Below are 19,194 nucleotides of genomic sequence, written 5' to 3' on the forward strand. Positions count from 1 at the left end.
ATCCCATCTTTTGTTGTTTCAGTTGACGCAAAGAACTGGACCGGAGCCTAAATGAGATTTTAAAAAGGGAAGGGTATAAATAGGATGGATTGAAGGCAGGAGCCCTGAGCTAGTGGTAATATTCCGTTGGAGTAGCGAATTCATTGGAGATTCCCTCTCGGGGTGGGGGGGAAATAAAAAATCTACCAAGCTCCAAGTTAAATTTGCCTTAACAGTGAGTCAAGTATTAGAACTTTTGAAATATGATGTATTATGCATTTTTTTTATACATGCATGTGCTTTTTTGACTTTTGTTTGGTGGAAATGTTTTGGGGGAAGTCTTTTAAAATACTTATTTTCAGTGTTTTTGGGTGACAGGACGGAGTTAACTTCAGATTCTGCTTGTCTTGGGGGAAGCCGGGCAGAATAATTCTTCCAACGTCTTTACAATTAAGTGGATGATGTCCTGCGTCCGTTAAACCTTCTGGGGGGGGGAAAGGTTTTAGGGAGCTTGCGGCGCTGTGAGGCATTCATTGAGTAGATCTTCCAGCGAGCTAGCACGGGTCAATGATGGGCCGAATGCACCCCTATCCTGCGCTGTACTTGTGAGAAATTAAATTTAATCGTTCCGAAACCTGTTTTATTTGAAGGGGGCAGGGATTATTCGATCGAATGTCAATGTTTTGAATGTGAAGGTGCTCCTGTCTCCAAAGGGGGTCTTTGTACCGGCACAAAGTTCCCTCCTTCTTCATAACAGCCCAATAACTTGGTGTCTCTCTCTCTCTCTCTCTCGCTGTAGTTGACAAGAGTTCCGCCAGCAATCATGACTCTTTTTAACGGGATCAGACCGTTCTACATCCACGGGAGAACCTCCTTCGTTTTCGCCACCACTCACCTCCTGGTTATCCTGGTGTTCCTGGTTTTAGCCTTGACTTTTCTCATCATCCTTCCTGGGATCAGAGGGAAAGGGGTAAGTGTGTGTGTGGGGGGGGGGGGGGGGGGGTCAAAGATTGATCAGTTCCTTCCTGCCAACAACAACTCTCTCTGTATCTCTCTCTGCCTGGGACAAGTCCTTCATCACAACCACTGTTTCCCCAAGTTCTCATTCTTCTACTTGTGAACTTTGCAGATGTGTGGGACTCGAGAACCCAGGGAATGTGCCCAATTGAGAAGGAGTGAGGGGTGGGTGATTTGGGGAGGGGGGGGGGGTCGATTTTCAGCTTCAATGTAACGAGGCTGATTGAAATGAACCCAAAGAAAAACAGAAAAAGGCTGGACAATTTCAGCAGGTCTGGCAGCATCTGTGGGGAGGGAAGGGGGAGCTGACCTTTCCAGTCTGAGTAACTGGGTGTCAGACAAATTCCTTCACACCCGTTGCTGTTGACACGCTCCATTATTTTCTCGCCCACCCTCGAGGATCTTAAACTACCCAACAACTCGATCAGTGGAACTTTGATTAAAGTAAATAAAAGGCCCTTTCGTTTGCTTGAAATTGACTTTGTTTCTATTTTCTTGTTGCAGAGACTGTATTCGTTCTGCAGGATTACTTTAAGTCTTTTTGTTGGCGTCGTCATTGTAGGTATGTCTCAGCGTTGTTTCGAAACGCAAATGTTGCTCGGGGATTGTTTAAACGTCCTCTGCAGAACCTGAGAATGTTGGCGATCTGTTCTCTCTGCTGTTAGAAGATCTTAGGCGCTTTCTCCCTAAACCGGTAAGAAGTCTGACAACACCAGGTTAAAGTCCAACAGGTTTGTTTCAAACACTAGCTTTCGGAGCGCTGCTCCTTCCTCAGGTGAATGCTCACTGCTCCTTCCTCACCCCAGGAAGGAGCAATGCTCCTAAAGCTAGTGTTTGAAACAAACATGTTGGACTTTAACCTGATGTTGTAAGACTTCTTACTGTGCTCACCCCAGTCCAACCGGCATCTCAACATCATCCCCAAACCGGGAATGAGGGTCTGCCAGGAACGGGTTAATATGTCAGCGACACAAAGCACCCTCAATCCCTGTCCAGCATTGGCTGCAGTTTTGGATCAGGTCTCCAGGTGGCTGATGTGCGATGTCATCCCCCGCACTACCTCCCAAAGTATTGTTTCTACACAATCTGACACTATAAAAATAGTCTGCTCTGGATTTGCTCAAAATCTATTTGGGCATCCCCAGTGATCGAGCTGAGGGAGAGGCTCCGAGGGTTCTTTCTTTGCAACTCGATTTTACAATTCCCAGCCTCCTGCTCAAATCTCTTGGGTGCCCTCAGCTCTCCCCCTCTGTGACCTCCGCTGTGACCTCCTTCTGCCTTGTAGCCCTCCCCCTCTTCTAGTTCTGAGCTCTCCCCACTTTCTCCCTCCCCCCCCCCCCACCCCCCCCCCCCCCCCCCCCCCCCCCCCCCCCCCCACCACCACCACTGCCATCGACAGCCCTGTCTTCAGTCATTCAGACCCTAAACTCTAGAATTCCCTCTCTGTGCATCTCACTGCCACTCTCTCTGCACCCCATTGACCCTTACCAACTTTTACAGATGCACCATAGAAAGCATCCTATCGGGCTGCATCACAGCCTGGTATGGCAACTGCTCGGCCCAAGACCGTAAGAAACTTCAGAGAGTTGTGAACACAGCCCAGTCCATCACACAAAACCCGCCTCCCATCCACTGACTCCATCTACACCTCCCGCTGCCTGGGGAAAGCGGGCAGCAGAATCAAAGACCCCTCCCACCCGGCTTACTCACTTTTCCAACTTCTTCCATCGGGCAGGAGATACAAAGCTTCTTCCCCGCTGTTACCAGACACCCGAATGATCCTCCTATAAACTGAACTGAGCTCTTCACACATCTTCTCTATGTCTGTCTATGTATTTACATTGTGTATTTATTGAATGTCTTATGTTTTTGTCATGATCTGTCTGGACTGTATGCAGAACAATACTTTTCACTGTCCCTCGGTACACGTGACAATAAATCAAATTCAGTCAAATCCAATCCAATCATTGCCCCTCTTTCCACCCCTGACTGCTGCTCTCCCTACACCTCACTGCGCCTCTCTACACACCTCATTGCCCCGTCTCTACACACCTCACTGCTCCCCTCTCCACACCTTACTGCCCCTATCTCCACACCTCACTACCCCTGCCTCCACACCTCACTACCCCTGCCTCCACACCTCACTGCCCCTGTCTCCATACCTCACTGCCCCTGCCTCCACACCTCACTGCCCCTGTCTCCATACCTCACTGCCCCTGCCTCCACACCTCACTGCCCCTGTCTCTACACTTCACTGCCTCAATCACTCTTTTTAAAATGCTCTTTAAAACCCAACTCTTTGACCAAGGTTTTGGCTGCCCACCTGAACACCTTCTTTGATTTGTCTCAATTTTTGTTTGACTGTCAGCAGAAACCAAGACACCGAGCTTTTCTTTACTGAGGGTTTATACTTGATCAGTCTCACAGCTCTTCTCCCACTTAGGGGGCAGCACGGTATCTCAGTGGTTAGCATAATTGCTTCACAGCTCCAGGGTCGCAGGTTCGATTCCCGGCTTGGGTCATTGTCTGTGCGGAGTCTGCACGTTCCCCCCGTGTCTGCGTGGGTTTCCTCCGGGTGCTCCGGTTTCCTCCCACAGTCCAAAGATGCGTGGGTTAGGTGGATTGGCCACACTAAATTGCCCTTAGTGTCCAAAATTGCCCTTAGTGCTGGGTGGGGTTACTGGGTTCTGGGAATAGGGTGGAGGTGTGAGCTTGGGTAGGGTGCTCTTTCCAAGACCCGATGCAGACTCGATGGGTCGAATGGCCTCCTTCTGCACTGCTCTATGATTAACCCAGTGTCCTATCTATCCCCTATTAATATATGTTCAGTTAACACTCATCGCCCTCTTAACCATAACAATGACACAACATTAACATTGACCGCATTGAAGGTGCTCCATAAATGTATGGTTGCTGAATTAGCCGCTCATTAAATTCAGGGGCACATTTCTATGACTTGCCGACATCCCAAACATAGCAGGGAAGTTTCTTAATACTAAATCTAACAAGGTGATGAAGCCCATGTTTAGGAAATTGCTATGGCAGAGAGGCATCGAGATGTGTCCTCCCCATTGGCTTCCTGTTTCAAACAATCAATGCCACACAGATATCTAGCACAGACTCAATGCGCTGAATGGCCTCCTTAACTGTTGCAATCACTCCATGATTTAAAGGAATAACATGGCTGGGTCAGCCCAGGTTTTGAGCAGCTGTGAAGGTAAATGGCTTTCAGCTCCCCTCCCAACGCCATTGGAATCCCAGTCGTGTGGTTTGTGACTGCCTGGGCTGTGTTTTAATTAGCTCAGTGGGCTAGACAGCTGGTTTGTGATGCAGAACAAGGCCAGCAGCGCGGGTTCAATTCCCGTACCAGCTTACCCGAACAGGCGCCGGAATATGGCAACTAGGGGCTTTTCACAGTAACTTCATACTTGTGACAATATAAGCTTATTATTATAAGACCACAAGACATAGGAGCAGAATTAGGCCACTCGGCCCATCGAGTCTGCTCCGCCATTCAATCATGGCTGATATTTTTCTCATCCCTATTCTCCTGCCTTCTCCCTATAACCCCTGATCCCCTTATTGATCAAGAACCTATCTTGTCTCTGTCTTTTTTTCTTTAAAAAAAAAATTTAGAATATCCAATTCATTTTTTCCAATTAAGGGGCAATTTAACGTGGCCAATCCACCTAACCTGCACATCTTTGGGTTGTGGGGGTGAAACCCACGCAGACACGGGGAGAATGTGCAAACTCCTCACGGACAGTGACCCAGGGCCGGGATTCCAACCCGGGTTCTCAGCGCCGTAGGCAGCAATGCTAACCACTGTGCCACCGTGCCGCCCTTTCTTGTCTCTGTCTTAAAGGCACTCCGTGATTTGGCCTCCTCAGCCTTCTGCGGCAAAGAATTCCACAGATTCACTATTGTCTGGCTGAAGAAATTCCTCCTCATCTCTGATTTAAAGACTCGTCCCTTTAGTCTGAGATTGCGTTCTAGTTTTTCTAACAAAGTGGAAAAATTCTCTCCATGTCCACTCTAGCCGTGCCTCGCAGTATCCTGTAAGTTTCAATAAGAAACCCCTCATCCTTCTAAACTCCAACGAGCACAGACCCAGAGTCCTCAACCGTTCCTCGTATGACAAGCTGTTCATTCCAGGCAAGACCTTGGCCCTAAATTTACATTACTGAAGCATAGATCATACAGGGCTGTAAATGCAGTGCTGCAGGCAATCAGTATCACATAGGTGCCTGGGGTTGGTAGAGAGCATGGGAGAATGGGAAGGCTTCCATAGATACAGGAAGCCAACATCTTTCCTTCAAGGCCTGAAACATTGTGCTTCTCTCCACAGTTGCTCCCTGACCTGCTGAATATTTCTGGCATCTTCTGCTTCTATTTACAAAGTACAAAACATCGCTGTGTCAGCGATAAGAAACAAAGTCAGTGCCATAACAACACAAAAGGCAATAAAATAAGCCAAATACTGTGGATGCTGGAATCTGAAACAAGGAGAGAGGATGCTGGAAAACCTCAGCAGGCTTGGCAGCCTCTATCAGAAGAGAATGAGTTTCTCCAAACACAGTTTCTCTCCCGCTAAGATTTTCAAACACTCTCTGTTCTCATAAAAGACAATAACACTCGCTTGGGCTGGATTGGAATCATGAGCTCTCTGCAGAGATCCAGTTACTTGATTTAATGACCTGCATTTCCATTAATGTCTCCAACGTCAAATTTAAGAGCTGCACTAAATCTTGGTTCTGAACCCTTTTGCTCGTAATTGTATGGGTTCATTCTGAAGGTCTGGGAATCATTTGCCAAAGCACCGATCTTGTCCAAGTGTGTCTGCTGTTTTTTTCCAAAACGAGGGAAGGTTTGTCTAATGTATTTAAGGAAATCAGACACTTTGCGACGGCAGTGTGCGAGATAACTGTGTGCCATTTATGCATTCCGTAGTGGTCAACTTCACTGGTGACTGGGAGTCTGGATATGCCACAGTGGTCACACCTTACAAGGCTTTCAGTAATGAAACAATCGCTGCAAGAGTGGGGCTCCACGTTGGACTGGAAGGAATCAATGTGACTCTGACAGGTGGGGTGCTTGCTAGCTGCATCGTCTTTTATTCATTGCAAACTGGCAATAACTCTTGATTGCTTAAGGACGAGAATGGCCGTCACCGAGGACCTGGTTTCGATCCCGGCCCCGGGTCACTGTCCGTGTGGAGTTTGCACATTCTCCCCATGTCTGCGTGGGTTTCGCCCCCACAACCCAAAAGACATGTGGGGCAGATGAATTGGCCACGCTAAATTGCCCCTCAATTGGGGAAAAAAAGAATTGGGTACTCTAAATTATTTTTTTTAAAAGGACAAGAAGGGCATGTGGTGCTAAGTGTTATGTGGTTATTAACTATTAGAGACACTGCATTATCGACAAGAACAGGAATAGATCCTTTGAGGCTCAGTTGATGCTCATGGACGAGGAAATAATCACAGAGCCACAGAAAAAAGCCATACAGCCCATCTAGTCCACGTCAGATTTCATCAAGGGCACTTTAGCTAGTCCCACGCCCGTGCATTAAGCAACTCATTATTTTGAATCACGTTTTCAAATCGTTGCTATAAACCGGTGGTAAAATGTCAGTTGACCACGCAATGTAATTTGCAATGGGGTGGATGCTGGTACTTAACAAAATAATGTTAATGAGAAAATAGTTAATGTTGATTTTGGTTCCATCATTCACCACTCCTAAACAAGAGTGTGGGTAACCCAATCCCGTTTGATGGGAGCAAATGCTCTCTGAAAGAATATGATAACAATCTTTATTATTGTCACAAGTCGGCTTACATTACATTGCAATGAAGCTACTGTGAAAATGCTTCTAGCTCCACCGCCAAACACAGGAGAGCATTGAACATAGAACATAGAACAGTACAGCACAGAACAGGCCCTTCGGCCCTCAATGTTGTGCCGAGCCATGATCACCCTACTCAACCCACGTATCCACCCTATACCCGTAACCCAACAACCCCCCCCCTTAACCTTACTTTTATTAGGACACTACGGGAAATTTAGCATGGCCAATCCACCTAACCCGCACATCTTTGGACTGTGGGAGGAAACCGGAGCACCCGGAGGAAACCCACGCACACAGGGGGAGGACGTGCAGACTCCACACAGACAGTGACCCAGCCGGGAATCGAACCTGGGACCCTGGAGCTGTGAAGCATTTATGCTAACCACCATGCTACCCTGCTGCCCCTGAAATGCATTTGCAATGTCATTGGCACACAGGCTACTCCACTGAAGTTGGCACAATAAAGAATGGGTGATGTAACACAGATGTAGCCAATGATTCACTAAATATTCCCACTTTAAGGCATTCGGATTTCCTTCTAATACAAATGTATTTTTTCCAGCCCGGGGTATTTCTTCATAACTGTTGCTTTTTCTGGCTGGATTGATGTGAGGTGACTTTGTGTTATCTGCTTGCAGGACTCCCCAAGAACCAGCTGAATGAGACCATAGACTACAACGAGAACTTCCTGTGGAGATTTACAATGAATTACGATCAGCAATATTCCAGGGGACTTGACCGAGGCCTTCCACACCCGATAATGTACATCGCAGAGAAGTTTCATAGTAGGGGCCCCTGCCTTGTTCTGGGACAGTACAGGTTTTCAGGACACTATACAACGGCCATGATGTGGTAAGTGAAATGCATTAAAACCGAATCTCTGACATGTTTGAAGTTTATTTATTTATTTTCTTCAAGATCAACCATCCATTGCTTGGGCTCAGAGTCTAGTTCAGTGGCTAAGCCCACAAATGGGTTAAGGGGACAATTGTACATTGTCTATGGAACCAAACGATCGGCAAGATAGAACCATTACAAAGTGTGAATTAAATCGATATCAGGACCAGAATATGTCCAGGCAGTAAAGTGGATTGTTATTATTAACTCAGGGCCTTTAAGGAAGGGAAATCATGATCACTATCCAGTCTGGTCGTGAATATGTGGTTGCCTATTCTTTTGCTCTGTAAAGAAGTGTCAGTTTGACGGGCAGTTAGTAAATGTGGGGGTGGGGTGGGGGGGGCACCACACAATTTTGCCTGGCTGAGGCAAGCAGTTACAATTGTGAGGGGGGAGGTGGTTAGCGAATGTGGGAGACCCTTTCCGCTTGGGGTCCTCCGTGGGCCATAAGGTGCCCGATCAAGAAGGTCCCTAACCATCCCCCCCCCCCCCCACCCACCCCAGGCTGAGAAATGGGAGGATGTAAAATTCTGGTTGATGTATCACCACCTCTTTGCCAGCCATGACGTGGAGATGCCAGCGTTGGACTGGGGTGGGCACAGTAAGAAGTCTACAAAATTATGAGAGGTATGGACAGGGTGGATAGCAACAAGCTTTTGCCAAGAGTGGGGGTGTCAGTTACAAGGGGGGTCACGATTTCAAAGTGAGAGGGGGAAAGTTTAAGGGAGATGTGCGTGGAAAGTTTTTTACGCAGAGGGTGGTGGGTGCCTGGAACGCTTTACCAGTGGAGGTGGTAGAGGCGGGCACGATAGCATCATTTAAGAGGCATCTAGACGGGTATATGAACGGGCGGGAACAGAGGGAAGTAGACCTTGGAAAATAGGACACAGGTTTAGATAAAGGATCTGGATCGGCGCAGGCTGGGACGGCCAAAGGGCCTGTTCCTGTGCTGTAATTTTCTTTGTTCTTTGTTCTTACAACACCAGGTTAAAGTCCCAACAGGTTTGTTTGGAGTCCCGAGCTTTTGGAGTGTAGCTCCTTCATTAGATGATTGAAGAGGTAGGTTACAGAAACACAGCATAAAAAGACAAAGCAATGATGCAAGATGATACTTTGAATCTTTATATGCGCCGTTTGTGTAACCCAGCTCTTCACTCGCCTGATGGAGGAGCTGCTCTCCGAAAGCTCGTGTTTCCAAGTAAACCTGTTGGACTTTAATCTGGTGTTGTAAGACTTCTTCCTGTACCTCTTTGTCAGAACAGCCAGGGATGGGCCATATATGCCAGCCCAGGAATCGCGAAAAGTGAAGTGATTAAGTTAAAATGGAGAGGTTGCAGTTCCCACACCAAGCCAGTGTGGCAGACCGTCGTGAGGTGATGAAGATTTGTGTGAAGAATCCAGGGGAAAAGGTCTAATTGTCATTGAACAAAAGTGCGAGAGGCGTGTGACATCGGCTTCACGATAAAAGGAGAGGGTGTAATTGCAGAGACGGAGTAAAGGCACCTGGCTCGATTCCAAGATGAAAGAGAGCAGGATTTCCCATTGAAAACGCGCGACTGAAACTCGAGGGCTCGGCCTGCTGGAGCGGAAAAAGGTTGAGGTGGGGGGGGGGGCCTCAAGATGTTTTGGAGAGGCTAACTCGTGAGTGATTATTTCCACTGGCCAATGGAGTTTAGGGCTAGCAGCAGAAACACAATGATGATCCCGCCCCCAACTCCCCTCCCTGAAAGAGCTACTAGGCTATGGAATGCACCACTACAAGCGAGCAATGAAGCTGAAACAATCGCAGCATTTAAGAGGGAGTCCTTTAAGTGCTTTAGTTGGGTACAAGGAGAAACCAGCAGAATGGGAGTGCATCATTGGAATCTGTAACGAGACTGACACAGACACAATGAAATGAACAGCACCCTTTGGCTCTCAAATTTCTACCATTCTACAACCTTAATTATGGGCTAAACTTAAGGGATAGTTTTATGCTTGAACAATTTGAGTTGTGGGATTGACAATCGCGAGACCAGGTGACCTGGTATTATTCCGATCCACTCAGAAAAAAACAACGCCCCTCCGATTTATGCTGAATCGCGATTGCTTGGCTGATGGCAGCACAGTGGTTAGCACTGTTGCTTCACAGCTCCAGGGTCTCAGGTTCGATTCCCGGCCGGGGTCACTGTCTGTGCGGAGTCTGCACATTCTCCCCGTGTCTGCGCGGGTTTCCTCCGGGTGCTCCGGTTTCCTCCCACAAGCCCTGAAAGACGTGCTGTTGGGTGAATTGGACATTCTGAATTCTCCCTCTGTGTAGCTGAACAGGCGCCGGAATGTGGCGGCTAGGAGCTTTTCACAGTAACTTCATTGCAGTGTTAATGTAAGCCGACTTGTGACAATAAAGATTATTATTATTATTAATCTGCACAATTCAGAGTTAATGGGGAAATGTCACTGTGAAAGATCTCTTGCCTCAAACATCCCCTTGCAGTTATCAACCGACTCCACTGATACTACTGAAAGAGAAGTGCGAGAGATTCCTGAGCGGTGGAAAAACTGGTTTCGGGCTGGGAGAGGGGGAAGGTGAGGAGAGAGAGATTGAGCTCCCAGTGGAGCTGAATGCACATTTGTCACACTCCTATCTCACCGATCAAAGAAAAGTGCCATTGACTGATGTGGAATGAACATTTAGAGCTCAGGCACCTTCTACTTGTCGATCTAACTCTGTGTTTCTGTTCTTTCCGGGATTAGGGTGGCGTTTTGTGCCTGGATCATCACTAATGTTCTCTTCTGCATGTCAACGATTGTGTACGGAGGGTACATGGTTTTGGTCACATCGACATTCATGATCTTTGGAGTCATCGCGTTTGCCACTACACAGAATCTACCTAAATGTGCGATCCAGTTTGGTGCTACAACACTAACGACTAGTTTGAGTTCTTCCTTCTGGCTAACACTCGCCACTGGTAAGTACAGGGACTGTGCCGCAGAAGGCACGCAATGAAGTGATCTACTGAAACTAAGAGTTACTTTGGTATCTTCTAAGTTGTCTGCATCCGTGTTTCTGAGGCAAGGCCAATCCTGTTGGGATTGTGTTTAAACAAACAACACCGGCAAAGTCCCTGAATCTATTTCTCCTCTCAAATGAATGTATTGAAATTCAGAGGTCCCTCACCTACAATTTTCTGAGGCAAATCAAAGTGAAGTTGGGCTGCAGTATAACTCTGGTCTTTTGACTGGAGCCTTGCTCTCAGGATGGTACATGTAGTCCAAATATGACCAGATTGGTGAACATACATACATACAAATGCAAACACACACACGCACACACATACGTATGTGCACACATGTGTGCACACACATACATACATGCACTCAGAAACGCCTCACAAGCACACACATGCGCACATACATGCACACGCGCGCATGAGCGCACACATATGTGCACACATACATACAAATGCACAAACATACACACACATGCATGCATGCATGCACACACATGTACGCGTGCACACACATACACAAATTACTTTTTTTTTAAATGTGATTATTTTTTTTCCAATTAAGGGGCAATTTAGCGTGGCCGATCCACCTACTCTGCACAGCTTTGCTTTGTGGGGCTGAAACCCACGCAGACATCGGGAGAATGTGCAAGCTCCACACGGACAGTGGCCCAGGGCCGGGATTCGAACCCGGGTCCTCAGCGCCGCACACCCGACACACATTACTCTTACCAATTTTTACAGATACACCATAGAGAGCATCCTATCTGGTTGCATCACAGCCTGGTATGGCAACTACTCGGCCCAAGACCTTAAGAACTGCAGAGAATCGTGAACACAGCCCAGTCCTTCACGCAAGCCCACCCCAGCCCCCCATCCATTGCCTCTGCCTACACCTCCTGCTGCCTTGGGAAAGAGGGCAGCATAATCACAGACCCCAAGATCACAACAACCCGCTGTGTAGAGAGAGAGAAAAAAACCATTCAGGCGAGTTGCCTCTGGTTTTTTTGACAGCCACTTTAAATCTGCATCTACACGTTTTGCCTGAGTAAACACACCTGTATTGACCATCGGCACACGTCTTAGTGACACTCCAAAATTGCCTTGCAGGAGGGAGTAACTTTCCCTTCCACCACTCTCAATTTGGAGAATGGCCGGACTCTGGCAACACTTTACACAAAGGCCCAGGGGGATTGAGAACTTGGGTGATTGCATTGATAGAGCAAAGTGATCAGGGCACCGTCCCCTGTCGAGGTGTGCATGTGGTATTGGGGGGGGATCGGTTGAACATTGGCCTTGATATTGACAGAAGGGACCTTGGCACCCCAGTCGGGGGAGGAGAACAAGTTAAGACCAGGAATGTGGACGTTTTGCCTCAATGGCATAAAAATCAGCAGATTTCCCACTCAAGCATTTGGCCAGGTTGACTCACTGTCTGGTTGTCAGGAGCAGGAATTCGGCATCACGAGACATCAGCTGGGGGAAGGGGATGGGGGTGCTGAACGGAAATGGGTTAACTGGTTGAAAAGGAGGTTCCTTGGAGCAGGGGATGAAATTTTAAACCTTTTAAGCATTTCCACGCATCATTTCCACTGAGGGCTGACGAGGGAGGGGTGGGGGGGTTAGATGTGAAGGGATTAAAATTGTGGCCTTCGCATTCTCAATCCCCAGCAGCTTTGGAAAGTGCACCAAGTAATGGATTCTTTTCCTTTTTAATCCAGCATTGCTGTGCTTCATTCTTGGAGTGATTGTTATCACCATGGATCACTGTCGCCCAGATAAACTGAAAACGTTTTTCATGCTGGATGGAGACAGTGACGATGATGCTGAGATGAACAGTGGATTAATTAACCAAAGTTTTACTGATGATTACAGAGATGTTCTGTATTTAAATGTAGGTATAAAAACAGAGCTCATGGCTCTACCCATTCAAAACACACCTTTCTTTTACTATCTATTCTGCCATTGTAAAGGACATTCTTGGGTGAGCAGAAAATCAGGCCATTTTCCTTCAGTATGAATGGATGAAATATTAGTAAACAGGTGGTAAGGTATTACAAAGAGTTTTGTAATTTCCTTATATTAAGTATATTGAGGAAATGCCCGTCATAATAATAACAATTATAATAATCTTTACTGTCACAAGTAGGCTTACATTAACACTGCAGTGACGTTACTGTGGAAATCCCCTCGTCGCCACATTCCGGCGCCTGTTCGGGGACACTGAGGGAGAATTCAGAATGTCCAATTCACCTGACAAGCACGTCTTTCGGGACTGTGGGAGGAAACCGGAGCACCCGGAGGAAACCCACGCGGAAACGGGGAGGACGTGCAGACTCCGCGCAGACAGTGACCCGAGCCGGGAATCGAACCTGGGAACCCTGCGCTGCGAGCCAACAGTGCTAACCATTGTGCTACCGTATCATTTCCTTACATTAGGGGAGCTGGCATACGTCAGTCTGTACTTCTCCTGCCTTCGTGCCAGAAGGTCCTGGGTTCAAATCCGACTCTCAGACTCGTTGGTCACGAGGGCACCCAGCCATTCATGCGGGCAAGCCAGCGTGTTTTCGGCGCCGCTCCCGCGACCAAATAAATGGCCAGGGTTTGGCGGCAGGAATGGCACCAGGCTGGAAAACTACCCACCAGAGCCAAGGATGATGGTTGATATTAGGTGATCGCCCACTATTGCGGCAACCCCACGTAACATGGGAAACCCGCAAGGGAAAGGACGGAAGGATTATCACAGCCTTACATTGAGAAGTCCCAACCCGGGAGGAATAATGGAATCTGTGCGGTAAAGAGTTATGGATCTTTGGAATTCTCCAATCCCGAGGGCAGTGGTAGCTCAGCCAAGACCAAGATTAGTCAGATTTCATTAAAACTAAGGTACTGAAGTGACGTGGGAATAGGTTGGGGCAGTCGCGACGAGGTTGAAGTTCAGCCGTGATCTTATTGAAGGGTAGATCCGGCCCTGGGGTTTTGTGTACTTATCCGACCCCGACCTTTTGGCTGGAATTCTCCAGCCATTGTGTTTCACTTTTCCCGCCGACAATGCAATCCCCCATTATGGGTTTCCCAGGAGGGGGGGGGGTCTCGTCAATGGAAAATCCCATCGACATGTGGCGGGAAGAGAGAATAATAATAATCATCTGTATTGGTGTCACAAGTCGGCTTACATTAACACTGCAATGAAGTTACTGTGAAAAGCCCCTAGTCGCCACATTCCGGCGCCTGTTCGGATACACAGAGGGAGAATTCAGAATGTCCAATTCACCTGACAAGCACGTCTTTGGGCTGTGGGAGGAAACCGGAACACTCGGAGGAAACCCACGCAGGCACCGGGAGAACGTGCAGACGCCACACAGACAGTGACACAAACCGGGAATCGAACCCACCTCCCTGGCGCTGTGAGGCAACAGTGCTAACCACTGTGCTGCCGTGCCGCCTCCCCCACCAGCCACAGGCGCGCCGCGGGAAACACTCGGATGTGGGATTAGAGAATCGCGTCCGCACATAATTCTTCTCACATAATTTCCAGGTTAGTCTGCAGGGTAGTAAAGAAAGGACAGCTCCTGACGGCCAATAGAAACTCACCATTTGAGCGGTGATTAATGCTGCTCCCTGTGATCCGACCCAGCCACAATGAGGCCATCCATTATCCAAAAAATGTCATGAAATCAGGACAAACAACATTAATGTTACGAGGAAAGGGAGCCTTCGTGAAGACATTGAACAATGGCCCATTCTATTTGCTCTGGGCGCGGAGAATCCACAATTATTTCAAATGCGATCTTGGAGGATAGCATTATCAGGCAGTATTTCTGCTTTGCTCTGCCTGATTATTAACAGCCCTGCCTTCAGCCACCTAGTCCAACCCAAAATCTGTATGCCTCTAAAACAGTGGTTCTCTAAGTGGGCTACATATAGCCCTGGGAGGGGGTTATGGCAGATCTGTAGGGGAGGCACTTTTCACTTAATTGTGCAATGGAGAGTTTTCGGGATGAGAATTGTTTCCGACCTCTCCTGCCCTCCCCCTCCCTATAGTTCAGGGGACCCCCAAATGTGTCCGGTCCTCGGGCACACACCTTCCAATCATGAGTCGTGTCTCTCCCGCCACGCTTGCCATTGATAGGCGCACTAGTGAGGTGCAGAGATGCAGCCATGCCAATGAACAGCAAGCAGGAGTGAAACAGCCTGTAATTGGAAGAGATCCAGCAATGGGAAGGTGGGAGGATAGGCTGGCCTATCAGCCCAAACACCAACGCGGTGGAGGGGCAATGACTGGAACAATGCCTGGGTGGGGACGCTGTGCAAAATATGTGAATATTAGAGGGGTAAGGGAAAAAGAAATTCATGGACACACGTTTACCAGTCATGTGCAATTATAATGATTTACAAAACATGTCGCCATTAGAGAGGGGGGAAACTGTAGGGGTACACGTAACGTTGGTAAATATGAAAAGGGTTCATGACCCAAAGGTTTGGGAACCATTTGCTCGAAGATATTCCTTAAGACCCATTATATTGACCAAAGTTTTGGGCACTGCTTTAAACAGCCCCTTCTGCATCTCCATGACCCTTGAAAGACTTCAAGATATTTTCCCACATTTAGCATCATAGAGCGGGAATCACGGTGGCACAGTGGGTTAGCCCTGCAGCCTCACGGCGCCGAGGTCCCAGGTTCGATTCTGGGTCACTGTCCGTGTGGAGTTTGCACATTCTCCCCGTGTTTGCGTGCATTTCGCTTCCACAATCCAAAGATGCGCAGGGTAGGTGGATTGACCACACTAAATTGCCATTTAATTGGAAAAAAATAATTGGGTACTCTAAATTTAAAAAAAAAATTAGTATCATGGAATCTCTACAGTGCAGAAGGAGGCCATTCGGCCCATTGAGCCTGCATTGACCCTTGGAAAAGCACCCTACCTAGGCCCATGCCCCCCACCACTATCCCTGTAACCCCACCTAATGTTTTGGAGACAAAGGCGGCAATTTAGCACGGCCAATTCACCTAACCCGCACATCTTTGGTCTGTGAGAGGAAACCGGCGCACCCGGAGGAAACCCACGCGGACACGGGGAGAACGTGCAGACTCCGCACAGTGACCCAAGCTGGAATTGAGCCCGAGTCCCTGGCGCGGTGAAGCAGCAGTGCTAACCACCGTGACCCCCATGCTGTCCTTGCGGGTGCAGCAACTCTGGAACTAGCACTTAATATTTCTGAGGCTTCATCAACTGTTGTGTAAAATTACTCCAAAAGGGTTGTAAAAGAGATTTGTTTCACTAAACATGACGCAACCTGTGTACCTGTAGATTGATTCGCAGATAATGAATTATAGTCTTTACCTACTCTACTTGTCTACAACTCCCATGCTGCTTTTGGTGTGCACTAATTGTTCCCAAATCTTTTAATTGCAGAGCATGAAAGATGGTTTCAAAAACAAGGATTTTGTTGTTCATACCTAACGCTGACGATGCCATTGAACTGAAAGGTATGTTTTACATCTGCTCGAAACCCAATTGTCTCAAACCAATTTTATGGACCACAATAGTTTTTAGTTAACCCGGTGCTGGGTGATATTATATCAGGGTCTTCTCTCCTCGCAGCCATTCCCTCAGGATCGAGGGTGACAGACTCCCACAATGCCTCGATGGGTTCTGAGGTCAATGCACGATCCGCAGACTCGTGCCACGTGTGGGACAGGAGGGTTGGGCGGACGTGTTGTTTGGAGGTTTGTGCGACTCCCCTCCACCGCCCCCGACTGCACCTCTGTGCGTTCCCGACGGAGTCTCCCGATGTGGCACCTTCCCGAATGAACCTTCCCCGTTTCCATAGAATTTACAGCGCAGGAGGCCATTCGGCCCGTCGAGTCTGCACCGGCTCTTGAAAAGACCACCCTACTTAAGCCCACACCTCCACCCTAACCCCGTAACCCCATCTAACCTAAGGGGCAATTTATCATGGCCAATCCACCTAACCTGCACATCTTTGGACTGTGGGAGGAAACCGGAGCACCCGGAGGAAACCCACGCAGACACAGGGGGAGAACGTGCAGACTCCATACAGGCAGTGACCCGAGCCGGGAATCGGACCTGGGACCCTGGTGCTGTGAAGCCATAGTGCTAACCACTATGCTACCGTGTTTTGATTGGTCACAAGCCAGCTACCCTCATGAGTTGACGGGAACGTTTGGGCCCCCTTCAGGGGAAGTTTTGGGGACAAACCTGAAGCGTGTCCGCTGCCCTCCTGGGTGTCTCCGGCCGCCATCGAGTTCCGAGTAGAGTTGATTCAGGGCGTCTGGTGTCAGGCACCCGATTGGTGTGCCATTTGTATTGGAGCTGGTCCTGACCAACTAGCGCCTTAATGCTGAGCAAGTATTTTTGTGCGGGACAGCGCCTCTCACAACCTCAGCACGCCCTAAAGTGCTTTACTACTAATTAAATATTTACTGCTGTCATGTAGCGAATGCGACAACCAATTTGCACGCAGGAAGCTACCACAGACAGCAATGAGTCGCTGGCCAGATAATCTAAAAGAGTTTTGTTGGTTGAGAGATAAATATTGGTGAGGGCACCCAGGAGAACTCTACTGCTCTTCTCCGGGATAGCGCAATGGGATCTCTCGTGTCCTCCCAGGAAGGCAGGCGGTTTAAGGGCTTATCCGAAAAGTGGCACCGTCGACAACGCAGCACTCCTTCAGCAGGAAGTGTTGTTTCCCGTGGAGTCTCTGGAATAGAACATAGAACATTACAGCGCAGTACAGGCCCTTCGACCCACAATCCTCTGCCTCCGAGGCGGCCGTGCTATCTACCAACCCAAGGAGGGCAAGGTGGGAAGGAGGGGGAGAGAGAGACACACACACACAGATCCCACACACCGACTAACTATACACCATTGAGGTTAAAATCAATCAGAGGAATTTGTTGACTCACTATTTTCGTGCAGGTTAAAGGGGGAAAATGAATAAAAGAAATTTAAAGTGTTTAAGTATCGTTGAGTTGGGGCGGCGCGGTGGCTCAGTGGTTAGCACTGCTGCCTCGCGGCGCCGAGGACCCGGGTTCGATCCCGGCTCTGGGTCACTGTCCGTGTGGAGTTTGCACATTGTCCCCGTGTCTGCGTGGGTCTTACCCCCACAACCCAAAGATGTGCAGGGTAGGTCAATTGGCGACGGTAAATTGCCTCTTAATTGGAATTTAAAAAAAAAGTATTGTTGAGTTACTGTGATGATAAGGAAATGGGCGTTTGCAATTCATGTCGCAGAAATGTTCAATTTCTCTCTTGTTGGTTTTTGCAGGATTGACAAACAGCACACCGGGCTCACACAATAGTGCACCAGCTTAATTGGCCAACTCCCAAAGGAGGTCAAAATTCAATGCGTACCCGACGTTCTTTTTTTGAAAAGAAAGAACATTTATTTGAGACCTTTTTGTGAATTGACAGCTGAGCACCTTGGGCCAACGTGACACCATTGAAAGCGAGAGGTGGTTCACGGGCCCTGTGGACAATTTGTTAGTGCGAGCAACCTTCCTTTGCACCGCATCCTCTGCAGATCAGAGCGACAGCAGAATCCTGACTGTGCTTGAGAGGGACAAATGATTCACAGTCAGTCTTCCTTCATTACTCTGCAGCTAAACAATGGCGACGCATTAACTTAACAGTTTAAGGACCTGCTGCACAGCAGGATACAATGACCACTGCACTTTAATAGATTAGCATTAGGATCCCTAATGAACATTTTACGGGGTGAAAGCTTTCAGATCAAGAGATTGCAAGGTTTTTATTTGATTTTTGGGATTAAGCGGTAGTTACGTTTGTAGATGCGTTTTGTGTATTTAAATTATCAACACCGTCAACATCTCTTTGAAATATTCATGGTTCTGACGGGCTTGTCAGAGTAGATACTGAGAGGTTGTTTTGCCTGGCTGGGGAATCTGGAATGCAAGGGACACAGTCAGGATAAGGGGGTCGATCGTTTAGGACTGAGATGAGGAGGAATTGCTTCACTCAAGAGTTTGAGATGCTCCACTCCATGTGGGTGCTCCATCGCTGAACACGTTTAAGGCTGGAGATAGACAGATTGTTGGTCTCTCAGGGAATTATGGGATGTGGGGGGAGGTGGGCGCGAAAATGAAGTCCAAGATGACCCCCCCCCCGCCCCCCTGATCGTACTGACTGGTGTGGAGCAGCGTCGAGGGGCCGAATGGTCCACTCTTGCTCCTGTGTCTTGTGTTCTTGTATTAATAACCTGGACATGCATTCGGTGATTTGGCAGATTGTTTTTCCACGCGATCTGTCCACCATTTGGACCAGGGATTAACCCACCCCCCCCCCCCCCCCCCCCCCCCCCCGTCAACATAACTTCTAGAATCACATCTGTGATGAGGAAAATTGTCAAACCTGCTTCTACTGGATTGTCATGGGTATGGATCTGCACTAATAAGGAGCTTCGGTCTGGAAACAGAAGGCC

General features: G+C 48.2%; 1 protein-coding gene across 1 annotated transcript; it reads left to right on the forward strand.

Annotated features, from left to right (window-relative positions):
- The first annotated feature begins 139 nt into the window (after positions 1–139).
- On the forward strand, positions 140–18,992 carry LOC119956871 (dual oxidase maturation factor 2-like). Its single transcript, XM_038784403.1, has 9 exons — positions 140–214; positions 779–949; positions 1,501–1,558; positions 5,947–6,081; positions 7,483–7,696; positions 10,475–10,689; positions 12,450–12,622; positions 16,146–16,219; positions 18,022–18,992. Exons 2-8 carry the CDS (start codon positions 803–805, stop codon positions 16,191–16,193), a joined length of 990 nt encoding a protein of 329 aa, XP_038640331.1. The 5' UTR covers positions 140–214; positions 779–802; the 3' UTR covers positions 16,194–16,219; positions 18,022–18,992.
- Positions 18,993–19,194: the final 202 nt, after the last annotated feature.

This window comes from Scyliorhinus canicula, chromosome 24 (assembly GCF_902713615.1).
Source record: "Scyliorhinus canicula chromosome 24, sScyCan1.1, whole genome shotgun sequence".
NCBI lineage: Eukaryota > Metazoa > Chordata > Chondrichthyes > Carcharhiniformes > Scyliorhinidae > Scyliorhinus > Scyliorhinus canicula.

What these genes read in the sequence shown, in the direction of transcription:
- LOC119956871 (XM_038784403.1), top strand. Translation starts at nt 803, where the DNA reads ATGACTCTTTTTAACGGGATCAGACCGTTCTACATCCACGGGAGAACC. An exon ending in CTGGGATCAGAGGGAAAGGG is followed by an intron (nt 950 to 1,500) that starts GTAAGTGTGTGT and finishes TTCTTGTTGCAG; the next exon opens with AGACTGTATTCGTTCTGCAG. An exon ending in TATACAACGGCCATGATGTG is followed by an intron (nt 7,697 to 10,474) that starts GTAAGTGAAATG and finishes TTCCGGGATTAG; the next exon opens with GGTGGCGTTTTGTGCCTGGA.